At 43.1% G+C, this 12,729-nt stretch overlaps 1 protein-coding gene across 8 annotated transcripts in view; it reads right to left on the bottom strand.

Annotated features, from left to right (window-relative positions):
• Positions 1-12,729, bottom strand: part of mgat5 (alpha-1,6-mannosylglycoprotein 6-beta-N-acetylglucosaminyltransferase) — a 65,640-nt gene that overhangs the window by 5,599 nt on the left and 47,312 nt on the right. For all 8 annotated transcript variants that reach the window (XR_003833544.1, XR_003833547.1, XM_029450082.1 and 5 more), the window contains 2 exons: positions 4,564-4,713; positions 88-234 (listed from right to left, as the gene is read on the bottom strand). Coding sequence is in view for 6 of the 8 variants with exons in the window: in XM_029450082.1 (XP_029305942.1) it covers positions 88-234; positions 4,564-4,713 (297 nt within the window). In the remaining 2 variants the exon portion in view is untranslated. The remainder of the gene's footprint in view (positions 1-87; positions 235-4,563; positions 4,714-12,729) is intronic.

Here is a 12,729-nt window from a genome sequence, read left to right as displayed (position 1 = left end):
AGCAACGAGAGTCGAGGTTAGGAAAATCAAACACAGCTTTTCAGGAAGAGCCTGCAGAGAGCGTCCCCACAGGTCTGCCCTGCTCACCTCTCTCAGCGTGGGTTTGCCCTTAAAGAAGTCTGTGTTCTTGCTGCTCTTTGGAGGGTTGAATTTGGGGTTGAGGAAAGCACAGCCGTTGGCGATGGCCTCCAGGGGGGCGGGACCCTCGTAGGGGAAGGACATACCCACAAACAACTGCAATGGAGAGAAAACATTGAGGAATTAAAAGTGTTATATGTGAGAACACTGCTGCTCGTAAACCCAATCAAGAGACTAACTTCACACTTTCTTTAAGCACATGTTCAACAGGAAGGAGGCGGCATGTGGGAGCTACTGAAATAACCAGTATAAGCTGGTCGGGGTAGAACAGTTCACTGGCTGTGTTGGGGAGTTTCTGCTGTTTGCTGATAGCAGCAGTTAACCCAAACCTCCCATGTTATCAGCACTAAATACAGTCGAGGCAGCACATTTTCTCTATAAAACAAGGGAGGAAAAACAAGCAGAATAAAATGAAGACACTGCTCTAATGTTTATTGCTCCCAGAGGCCACTAGACGTTTGGTGAAGCGGGAGCACTGGGGATACTTTTTGAAAAACAGGAAACACACAGTATCCGAGTTGGCGGTTGAGAATTTGGAAAACAACTACAGTAACTCTGCATACAGATTCACAAACTACTCATTCAACACCATGTGCTATATCATTACATCTCAAACTAATGTTTCTACTCAAAGAAAAGGATTTTCTCTTTAATGTGTTGTTTTAAAAGAAGTTACTTCATTGCAGTGCAGACTCCACACACGAGAAGCTGCTTTGTATCTCCAGGCATGTATGGATCTTAGCTGCCTTCTTCTCTAAACACCAAATGCCAGTAAGTTTCAAACAAGTGTTTGACCAGAGTCTTCTGATCTGTACGTATGACCCCCGTCTCACGCCAAAGTACCCCTTTTGAGTTATTCGACGCATGATTTAACAGTTTAACATTTAAAGAACTTCCTGCAACACTTGGGCTGAAAGTAACAGCAGGAGACACGGCATGCTCATGTTCTTTTATATACAGTTAATATTAGATGCAGAAGAAAATAAATGAATTAAAAACCACTCTGTGGCGCAGAGTAACCAAAGGGTTCGTCTCCATGTTGACATAAGAACAGTCTGTGCGTATGAAGAACAAGCGGGGGCTCGAACAACAAGCTCCCAAGCAAATATTTGCGAGGTCGAAGCAGCGTGAGACAGTCATCCAGAAACAGAGAGAGGAGGGAGGGGTGGAGGGCAAGTGGCTCATTCACTGGAGGGCCAGAGCTGACTACAATAGCTACTCTGTGTGTGTTTGTATTTGCCAGTGTGTGTGTGTGTGTGTGTGTGTGTGTACATAGGAACAGAAAAGAAAGTCTGGTAGATGACACACTTTCTTTAACCACAATGCAGTGCAGTACCATGTGTGTCTGTAAAACCACTGATGTAGAAAAGAGATCTTTTGATTCTGCTGCAGCGTTTATTGATTTATATGTGGATGCTGAAGATATGGGTTCAGGATTTCATATTATTATTATTATTATTATTATTATTATTATTATTCACTGGGTTTTATTTCCATCTGATATTTTCATTCTATGTATTTTATTTCATCGTGAGTTTTATTTGGCATTAATTATGACGTTCTAAACATGTTTATTCTGTGTCTCTTCCCCCTTATTGTAAAGCACTTTGTGCAGCATTACTTGTATGAAAGTTGTTATAAAAATACCGTTTATTATTATTATTATTATTATTATTATTATTATCATCATTATATGTGGACATAACTTAAAAAGTTTCTGGTTTGACCATCATCCTTTTTAAAGACAGACATCTGCCAACAGGTGGCAGCAAAGCACACTTCTTCTTCTACGTGTGTGTATGTTGTGTGTGCATGCAAAAGCTCCTCAAAGCTGAGAAACAGTCACCTACTATTTACAGGAAGAGGGGAGGGTGTGAAGAGGGGAGGGGGTGTAGAGGGTGACGGTTATAGATTTAAAAAGAGAAATGACTAATCATTGTATCTTTTTCCTGAACGCTCCTTGTCAGTGTGCATTAAAGCCTTTCTATGCATTAACGTGCAAAGCGTAGTGCTGTACATGAAGGACATTCTCTGTTCTGTTGATTTGTCCTCTCCCTGCTCTAATTTCAATACGTTCTCTGCGTAGATCTTTCTTCTATCTTTTCATATTGTAATGCTTACATTATACAATTGTCCTATTATCATAACAAAGCACTCATGATTCTGTCAGCTGTGTTTCCGGGGAGAGTTAGTGTACAAGGAGAAATGGGCAGAAACCTAATAACACACAGAAACAGGTGACAAACTTTAAGACTCCCACAATGACGTTTAGTTTTTGAGCTGACCAGAGTATTTATCTGCTCCAACACAAGATGTCTGGAGTCTCATGGCTCTGTGTCAGCCCACATCACCTAAAACATGGCGGTCGCTGAATTTAATGACCCAGAGAGTTAATTAGGCTGCTTGGTATTTCTAATTTCAGCACCTGCCATGGGGATGTGTTTGTTTTCTATTATGCAGAACATGATGATAATGTAAGACAGAGGAAGGAGGAAAAACAGGACTTCTTCCTTGTCTAACATGGAAAACTATAGTTAGACAGTGAAGTGTGTGTGTGTGTGTGTGTGTGTGTGTGTGTGTGTGTGTGTGGAGGAGAAACAGAATAAACACATGTACGACTAACCAGACGCAGACAGTAGGAGGCAATTACACAGGAAGTGTTAGACACGGAAGAGACGCAACATCAGAATGATCTAAAACTTTTGACTCGACATGACGCAGTAAACTTTGCTACACGTCAGCGGTTTGATCATTGACACTATTCCCCTGATAGAACTGCTCGTCAGGGTTTATTTCAGGAAATTTAGCTTCTAAGAAAATCAAACGTCAGTCGCCAACATCAACACGCTGTCTGATTAGTAGTTAAACCCCACGAGGCCAATTAACTCTGATTGCAGGTAAAAGCGAATGTGTGGTTTAGAACTGTGCCTACGTACGACACAACAACGTGGCTTCAATGCCGGGGATTTAATTGGCCTTTACCGTACGGGTTCTTCATGCAGAACTAAATGCAGTAAGAGGAGGTTTATACTGTATCCCATCTCTGGCGAGAGATAACCTGCAAGGCTGCATGAATCCAGCACATGTAAATTCCCTCCCTTCTGTGTGCAGCACTCTCTGGCACCAATGTGAGTTTAGTCCTGCGCAAGTTGTTTTCAACACTTTGCACCGTTGCTTTTCTCCGTCAGTGCCTCCGACATCACAGGCTTTGGGTTCTCAGTGCAGAGCTGGGTTTGTGAGCCAAGAATCCTCTTTTTGGATGTTCAGAGTGTTTTCAGTACAAAAGGGGGTTTGAATCTCAAATGTCTGAATCATGATCTATGGCTCTTTTCTGCACGCTGTATCCCTGTCTGATGCCTGTGTCCTCTCTCGCTCTGCCTCTCCTCCCTCCCCGGCTCTGATGGGAAGGCATCTGGTTTCAGAGGCTGAAGAAATCGAAGTACTCTCTCACCTTCTGAAAAGGATGCCGACTGGAGCCAAAACACAGACTCCATCTTTCAATGCCAGCGCTGGTAATGATGGTTTTCACCTTCAGCAGACATTGCTTGCAGGTTTTTTGAGGACCATTATTTAATTATAATTCCCCTATGGCAATGGGCAGCTGTATAAGATTTAGTGCAAATTCACTAACTACGTTGTAGGGTTAGAGGTTAGAGTAAAAACTACAATTGTGTAGTATTTCCTCTGTTTGGGGGGCAGTCTTGGATCAGAGATTAAGCTAACGTTAGCAGCTCTCTCTAACGCTTAACTGGATTTGGGTAAGCTAGCTAATTGTACCCAAGAGAATTACGTGAGCTGAAAACATTGGGTAGTCCTCATCCTAAAAACCTTTTCTCTTCCAGCGTTAAAGTGAGAACTAAGGGTTGTGTTGGAATATTAAAACTTGTATAATAGCAACACTAACTAGCTCTACACTGCAACCCAAGGACAATGCTGTTTTTTTTACATTCCTCCTGATGCAATCAAACTGTTTTTGTTTAGTCTTTTCTTGTGTAGCATAAACGGACGACAACTGCATTTTGTTATGCAACCCCCCGCGTCGCACAATGACAATACAAGATCCTTGAATTATTGATAACTACATACGTTTGCATGTTTTGTTTTCACTTCTGTACAGTATATCATGCATTTGTAAGTAAAGGACTTGTGCCAGATGCAAAGTCTTACATCAGTTTGAAGCAACATGCTCTCCACTTCACAGCTTTCTGTGATGTCACAGAACAAAGCTTTCTGTGTTTAACATCTCCACAACACGCATTCTGTGAACATGTAGAGAGTGTGTGTGTGTGTGTGTGTGTGTGTGTGTCAGAGAGCTCGCTGCACACGCTACGATCCTGCAGTGTCTGTGTCCTTGTCTTTGTGAATGAGAGTGGAAAGAGGAGACAAGTCATGACGTGATGGAGAAGTGCTTCTGTGCGAGCTCACCTTGGTTTCCCGGAGGAGGAACTGCAGGTCTCGGCCGCTCAGGATGCCGTGGTTCTTGACGTAGCTCGGGAGATGCACGGTGGTGGTGCCGTGCACGGTACCGTGGATCTCCATGTAGCTGTGGATGATGTCAAGGTATTTCTTTTTGTCCTGGAACAAACAGGGAGATACAATCTTCAATACAATCTTTCTTCATTAAGAGAGATCAGACCATTACAAAAACAGCACCTACTGCTGGAACGAAGCATTCTGAAGAACACGTTTGTGAGAGCGGATCAGGATCATTACTTTGTTATGTGGCCTGATGAACCTTTGTTCGAGCTACCTGACTGACCATCTGGCCACAAAGGCAGGCAGAGCTAAAAATAGCACAGTATGAGGAGCATCAGTGCGCACAATACCCTGCTATTGTTATTAAAGTCTACCTGATCCACGGTGTCTTTGTTCAAAAACACAAAAAAGCTTTCAACGCATAACAATAAAGCTCGCTTCCTTAATACCAAAAGTTATGTCCAGCCATCACAGCGGCAATTTGCATTATGGGAAATGTAGGATCCAGAGGTTTTGAAGTTTAAACCCAATAACTAGGCCAGAACTGTCCGGATATCTCAGCCACTTTACCGAGTCGCTGGAGTAGGTTGTACCGGTATCACACGTTAATACAACTGACGTTTATCATTTGCTTCTCTATAAGTTTCTATAAATAAGTTGCTCAACATGAAAAAAGCTTCAAAATTGACTAAAGAAATCTTAGGGGACTGAGACCTAATAAACTGATCATCTCTTTAATATTAATGCTTTTCTCTACGCTTTTATCTTCAAGGGCACCTTTGATGTCCCCCACATGTTGCCTCTGCATTCTTTCATGTGTTTGGAGGATTAGGAAGTCAGTCCGTGTGATAACAGTGAAGCGTGTACTGAAGCAGAATTACAGATGCTATAAAACGACAGAAGGTCATAATGAAGTCTAATTGTTTATCAACCTAAAACATTTGGCCAACAGCGTCTTGGACTCGCCTATAATTTGTTCACTTTAAACATATTTGTAGTGTCTTGGCAATAGCTGTCAAGTTGGTGGTAGAAGCCCCAAAAGAGCTTCTTTTAAAAAGAAATGGATCAGTTTGGATGTAGACATAGCTTCCATAATAAAAGGCCTTTGATGGTCCCCACACTGAGATTACCACAGCAGGCCTTTGATTTTCAAAAACGACAGCATGACTGCCGTATAACCCTGCCAAATTTGCAGAACATATTCCCATGTCTCCTGCTGAACTGCAGAGTAAACATGTCTGTTCACTCGGTCCTATAGCCGCTCCAGTCTGAGCCATACGGGAGGAACATACAGTCAAATGCTCCTAAAGCCCAACCCGTCAGGGAGGCAGTATAGATGAAAGCTGACCATTTTCTCCATAATGACAGGATGCCTCAAGGGCACCTTCAGTAGTATGTTCAAACACAATCATACACACTGGGAAATTATTGATTACCAATACACTCATGGGTCAGCAAGGCCATTACTGCTAAAGGCTACATGCTTCAAATTCACACACAACTCCTACACACCTGCCTTTGAAACTGTTCTGCCTCCAGGACGTGTGTGTGTGTGTGTGTGTGTGTGTGTGTGTGTGTGTGTGTGTGTGTGTGTGTGTGTGTGTGTGTGTTCAGTGTGTGTTCAGTGTGTGTGTGTGTTCAGTGTGTGTGTGTGTGTGTGTGTGTGTGTGTGTGTTCAGTGTGTGTTCAGTGTGTGTGTGTGTGTGTTCAGTGTGTGTTCAGTGTGTGTGTGTGTGTGTGTGTGTGTGTGTGTGTGTGTTTCAGTGCTTCTTTTTGGGGCTTAAATTTCAGGTAGCCGCTCGTCAGCCTCTCTGGGGGCCTGACTATCAGATGCCTCCAGTCAGCCTGCTGTAACTAAAGCAGCCTGGTGTCTTTGTGTGTGTCTGTCTGTCTGTGTGTGTGTGTGTGTGTGTGTGTGTGTGTGTCTGTGTGTGAGAGCTAAAGTCCTAATTAGAAGGTGAAATCACTACCCTGTAATCTTTTCACTCAGGAGAGCTGAGCTAGGATATATGTGCGTGTGTGTGTGTGTGTGTGTGTGTGTGTGTGTGTGTGTGTGTGTGGATTTATAAATGAAGGTTGCTGGTATACACCTGAAGAAGACACACACTTCAAAAAAATATATAGAAGGTGGTGCAAAAAGGAAGAGCTGAAACATCCACACTTTGTAGCAGCAAGACAAAACATATGATGAAAATAAGGCTTAAGCATGTGTGCTACGTGTTTATTGTGACTGCTCGAGTGGCTGTGTGTACAGAAGAGGAACATAGATTGCCATGACCCTTCGAGGCAGACGCCACACAAAGCTTCACGGTCAGAGGACATCACTTGCCAGATGCTCTCTGGAGCATGGCTGGATCCACACACACACACACACACACACACACACACACACACACACACACACACACACACACACACACACGGGATGGAATAAAGGGAGCACGTCTTTTTTTGAAAGAACAACCTAGAAACGTGTTGTAAAGATGAAGATAATCATGACTGCAGAAGTGGGACAGCATGTAAGAAAAGCATGTTTGCAAGGTGCACCTCCATTTTTACATCCATTGTGGATTTTCTTTGCTTTTTCTTCATGTCAACTTCAGTTCATAACCCTGTCTCGGCTGTCAGCACGATGTGAAGGAGAAGGACGTTATGACTTTGTAACACTGTCAGGCGTGAAGACAGACTCCTCTATGTCATCAGACAGCCCATGTGGATGTCTCCGACCACATGCAACGCTAAAGCAGGAAGCAGATCGATTGCGGCAGCCTTGTACGGAGCACGTGCTTGGGGAGTTATAAAATAACTGCTTTAGCTGGAGAGGTTGATTGAAGCAGGAGAGAAGGAGGAGGAGGAGGAGGAGGAGAGTTTTATGACCTTGTAAATCAGACGGAATTTGTAAACCCTGGCTCGGAGAGGAAACAGGAGAGGCGGCGGCTGCTCTCTGTCGGCAGAGGGGAGGGCTGAGGGATGAATGTGTGGGGAGGAAAGCTTACAGGCTGACAGATACAACCTCTGAGGCTCACAGTGAGGAAGTAAAGGCAAAAGAAAAGGTTGAGATACACAGCTAACTTGCTATTGATCCCTCTTTATGACCTATAGCACTGAGAAAGTAGTAATAAGTTGCAACATTTTCCAAGAAATCCATGTCAGGTTTCCTTTTTATAACTACATACGATACTGTACATCCAGGTTATTCATGTCTAATAGCTCTCTTTAAGTTTAGGGTGAGATTCTACATCCACTATAGCAGCTCTGTGTGACAGCACTTAGGCACAACGGTGCTAGCGTCATGCTAACAATGACAGAACAGTTTCCCCTTTACTATTAAGCTTCTCCTTTCTGTATGTTCGTGCAGGGGCCGAGCTGCAGGGCTGGGAGCAAGATTTGGATGCTTCGCTTCTTCGTAACAAGTAGCCGTGTCAAGACACAAGGGAGGGAGCAGATTCAACTTGCTTTGCAGCACATTTCAACAGAAACAATGCGCTTCTCCCTCAACCCGAGACACTGCATTTCATACAAGTTCTGTCTTCAATGTGATCATCCCGTATGTTCTCAAAAAGACTAATGAGCAAAGCATCATACGAGCAATAGTCAGAGTCTACCGCAGTAACCTCAAGAGCTGCTGCTTCATCAGTATGCAGACAGGTGCACTTGGTGCGATTTAACTCGACCCTCAAACTGCCGTTAACATCAAACACCAAACGCACCTCTGATCAGCTTTCCAACCGACAGACTCTGGGGTCCAAAAACTGGAAGCTTGTCAGTCAGGACGAAAAAAATCACTCCACCCATTCTTCTTCAGAGGAGGAAAAATCCTTGTGTGGTTGGCATCATTAGAACTATTGCATGACTTACTTTCATTGTAGTTCTTTTATGCATTTAGACTGGATATTTGAACGTTAATGCATCAATCTGGTGCACTTTGAGAGCAGAATTAAGAGGCTGTATCTATGAAGAACTTTCCAGAGCCAGAAATGGATGCGCTGGATTTATAACACGAGAAAAAAGAGCGCAAAATTGGGAAAACGGAACGAGGCGCAGTAATCGTTTTATCTCAATTATCTCGTCTTAAGCCAAAATCGTAATTGGAAATAAAATTCGATTTATCACCGAGCCCTAATCTGTCGACTAAGAGATGAATGTATGACAGATGTAGTTGTAAATAAACAGCTTCATGGGGGCACTGTAAAACCCATTAGACACTTTGATAGATACTTAGAAATCACCGGGGAACATGGGCGGTAAATAGTATCCAGAAGTGCTTGGAGTGCAGTCAGGTGATGTTATTTACTTCAATGCCCTCCCACGCCCCATTAGACATAACGGTGTGTAATCTATTGGAGTTTGGTGGCGGGCCAGAGCATGTTTTGGAGTGACAGCAGAAGAGATGCTGTGCGCTGAAAAGTGAGGGCGTGCTATGTGTATGTGGGCTGCGTTATCACCCGAGTGTAACATCAAGTTGTAAGCCCAGTGCAAGAGAAATACAAAAACACATGCTGCAGCTTTATTAATCCTGCCTGTCCCGCAGCGAAACACCTGTAACGTCACATGCTTCATTGGGTGTAATTAAAAATCTTTGCACCTTGTTTAAGGGAGCTAATGGCACCAGGGGGGGGGGGATCGTAACACAATTTCCATACATTCAAACTACTACTTAGTGAAGCATGCGGTGAACAAATCAGGTGCCACCGGGAGGGGTTCATATTATTTCAAGCCTAATTATCACAAACGTTGCCCTGCAGCAGCTGTTCTCATATATTTAACTGTTAATAATATTATCTGTTCGCTCCCTTATAAATCTGGATTAGTTATTTGGCGCTGCTGTTAATAATGACGTCACTGTCGAAGTCATGTTGGTGTTATCGTTGTTCTTACTTTTTATAATCTGTTCTGGCTGTTTATGTGTTCCTGTAATTATCTTCCCTTGTTCTGTAATCAGTAATAAAGCAATAAAAATACAACTTGTCGCCCTTTCATTTTATCTTCTTTGCACAGTGCACATGTTCAGCAAATATATATTATAATAATATGTATATTCTAGTACACAATATTTAACATCTGAGTTACAAAGCAGCAACATACAGCACTTCTTGAGCGTGATTCAATAAAACATTTGTGACAGAAGCAGCCGATTCAATAACCGCAAAAACATTTCCTGCTCTTTCCTCAAATGTCAAATTCAGAATTCTACGCTGGCGCTCGCGCCACTTTAATGGCACAAGTGCTCCATGAGATCAGACAAGCGCCGCTAAACTAAAGACTGTTTAATGTTCAACTCCACCTGGTTTATCCATCATGAAAGCTGGATGAAACACATTGTTGTCTGTTTATGAGCCTGCGAGGGTAAGAGTCTGCCGTGGTTGCCCTCCCTGCATGCATATGCTAGCTGTGTGTGCGCGTGTGTGTTTGTCTTGCTTCACCATGTCCTCTGATCTGCTGCCAAGGGCCTGCAGCTATCTCTCTCTGTACATCCTACTCATCCACACCTTTCTCCATGCTCACTGCCTCATCAACTTCTTACACACTGAAAGATGTGATGGACGTGCAGTGCACTGATGAGGTGAGTCCAGATGAAGGACATTATGCAGTTTCTTTAATGAAACCAGTTAGAGATGTAGATTAAGATGTAGAGACAGGGTGACAATATGAGAGATATTGCACGTGTTAAACCTGTTTGTAAGAATGAAAAGACAGACAGTCACTTTCAGCCTCTTCTGCTCTGCCTTTCAACTCCCTCCAACTAGGTTGCTATGGAAACGGCTCCCTCAGGGGTGGTCTAGTCATTTCATTTTTGGGTCTCGCCAGCGACACTCATCCTGGTTCTTTAAACCCACGGGATCCGTTTCACGTGCGGTCCCGCTCGTCCTTCAGGTCAGGAGAGTGAACCTGCCGCTGTGGCGACTCCATCGCCACCAGGCAGGTGTAGACATATCGTGCATCGACCGTGCAGACTAAAATGTACTGAAACAGTTTTCTTGTTACAGAAATCCTCCCTGGTGGACTAGTGTTCCTTTCAATCCCTTGCTTTGTTGAACTGGAATATGTCTTCGCCAAAGATCTGTGCTCACGGAAATTAAAAAATCCTGTGCATCACGAAGCATCTGGTGTGCATTACGACACTTGTGTTGCGTTTGAATGAGAGAACGTGTGTGTGTGTGTGTGTGTGTGTGTGATTACTCAGTGAGCTTCACACACCGGCGGGATGAGTGTGACCTGAGCACCTCTGCATACTGATCGGGCCTTTCAATAGGCTGCGTTTTTTGCGTGGAGATTATTTATTGCCTAATGCAAATTAACCTCTCAGAATGAAGAGCAGACGCAGACAGCAAAAAGAAGCTTAGCACTTGTTGCTTTACCTGTTCAGTTTGATTCATCTTAATCTATTTCTGCATGATTTTACCTTTAATTCAACATTACAATTGCATCATTCTAAAAGTGATGTGACCCCTATATAAACAATAACGTCGGGAAACAAGAGGGGAAATGGGCGGCAGGTATATAAGCAACAAAGACACTGAACTTTGGCAGCGTCGTCACGGCTGAACGGAGATTTAATTCAATTGCTACACATTTAAAAGGCGAGTGAACCTTCCTCAAGCGTTAGTTGGTGAGTCTGCAGATCATTAATCTCACAACCTGAATATAATTCCATTGTGAATTTTTACCTTCATGCGAGAAATAGATTTCTTAAAGTGGGTCCCACTTTCCGTTTCAAATATGGGATATATCATTTTGAAATTAAACCTCTCATGTGTAGAGAAAGAGATGGAAGGACAGCGCGGTTTGAAAAGGAAGAGGAAGGGAAATGGAGTTAGAAAGTCAGCTCGTTATCAGTCAGCTCCAAAATGGCCCTTTAATTAAAAGCAGGAGGTAATGAACACGCTTGGGAGTCTGATTGGCAACTAATGCCCCTTGCTGTGAGCTGATGGGCTCCCCCCGTCTGCCCTTTTAAAGATACACTGAATGGCACTCTGCTCGTGTGCTCCGACTCCGCACTAAAAGCTATAAAGCACAGCAGCATGCCTACCTCTGGATTAAAACACCATGACACCTTGGGATTCAGCATTACAATGTGGCTTTGAAACTGTACAAGTGTTGTTAATGAATACGTTTGAGATTAGGTTTGAAGTTTGGACTATGTTTTGTTGCTGTTAATGTTTTCCAATTTGACTTGTATTTTTCAAACACGACGACGACTTTGCTCACATTATTCTCTTAGGACAAATCGCGTCTCTACGTGATGAGGATTGTAATGATCCTGGAGGTGATACATACGATACTGATCACTTTTTAAAGTAACGCTTCGAGTTTACATCAACAGCAATGAACAAATACTATGAACAAATAAACACAAGCCTTGAAACATAATGTTTTAGTGCCCTTGATCCGAACGCTTAACTCCCATCTGCCCCAACAGAACTCCTCAGTGGTGAGTTGTAAAATGTCTTTAATGTATGTAACTATGATACCAGAGCTAGAGCAGTGTGTCATGTTCGACTGTGTTACGGTGGTAACTGCTTTTTATATCGGTTACTTATTTAGTGTCTCTTTCAAACTTCAAACCAGAGTAGTTGTTGGCGCAGTGGAAAGACCAACGAGAAGGTTGTGATGAGGTTTATTTTAAGAGTGTTTGACGATGTATGCGAGGTAAAATGACTGTTTTTGTCAATGGAGTCTGGTGGAGGAGAGCATGCTAATTATATGCTTTGTAAGTTATTCATTTATTAAAAAAATCACCTGAAATCATGCAGCCTCCTGATAGCAGAAGGCATTTGAACTCCAGGCATGTTACATGAAGATAACTCTCTCTTGTTGCTTCTATTATCAATGCACCGGGTTACTCTGTCAGACTGCAGAGTGGGATCTGCAGCGACGCACTCTGTAACATACATGGTGTCGGCTGAAAGCTCATCAAGGCGCAGGCAGTAATCCAAACATCCATGGCATGCCAAACAATGTGCAAATCTCTCCAAGTCTCTAAGTCGTTTTTGTCTAGGATACAGTAATCCCTTGGTCTCCGTGCCGCAGTGTGAGCATGTATTTGAATATATTAAAAACTTCACGGAGAAGGCGATTAGCTGAATTTGAGCTCCTAAACCAGACTGTTATTAA

Source organism: Cottoperca gobio, chromosome 2, assembly GCF_900634415.1.
Source record: "Cottoperca gobio chromosome 2, fCotGob3.1, whole genome shotgun sequence".
Lineage (NCBI taxonomy): Eukaryota > Metazoa > Chordata > Actinopteri > Perciformes > Bovichtidae > Cottoperca > Cottoperca gobio.
This window is presented reverse-complemented; position numbering and strand designations above follow the sequence as displayed.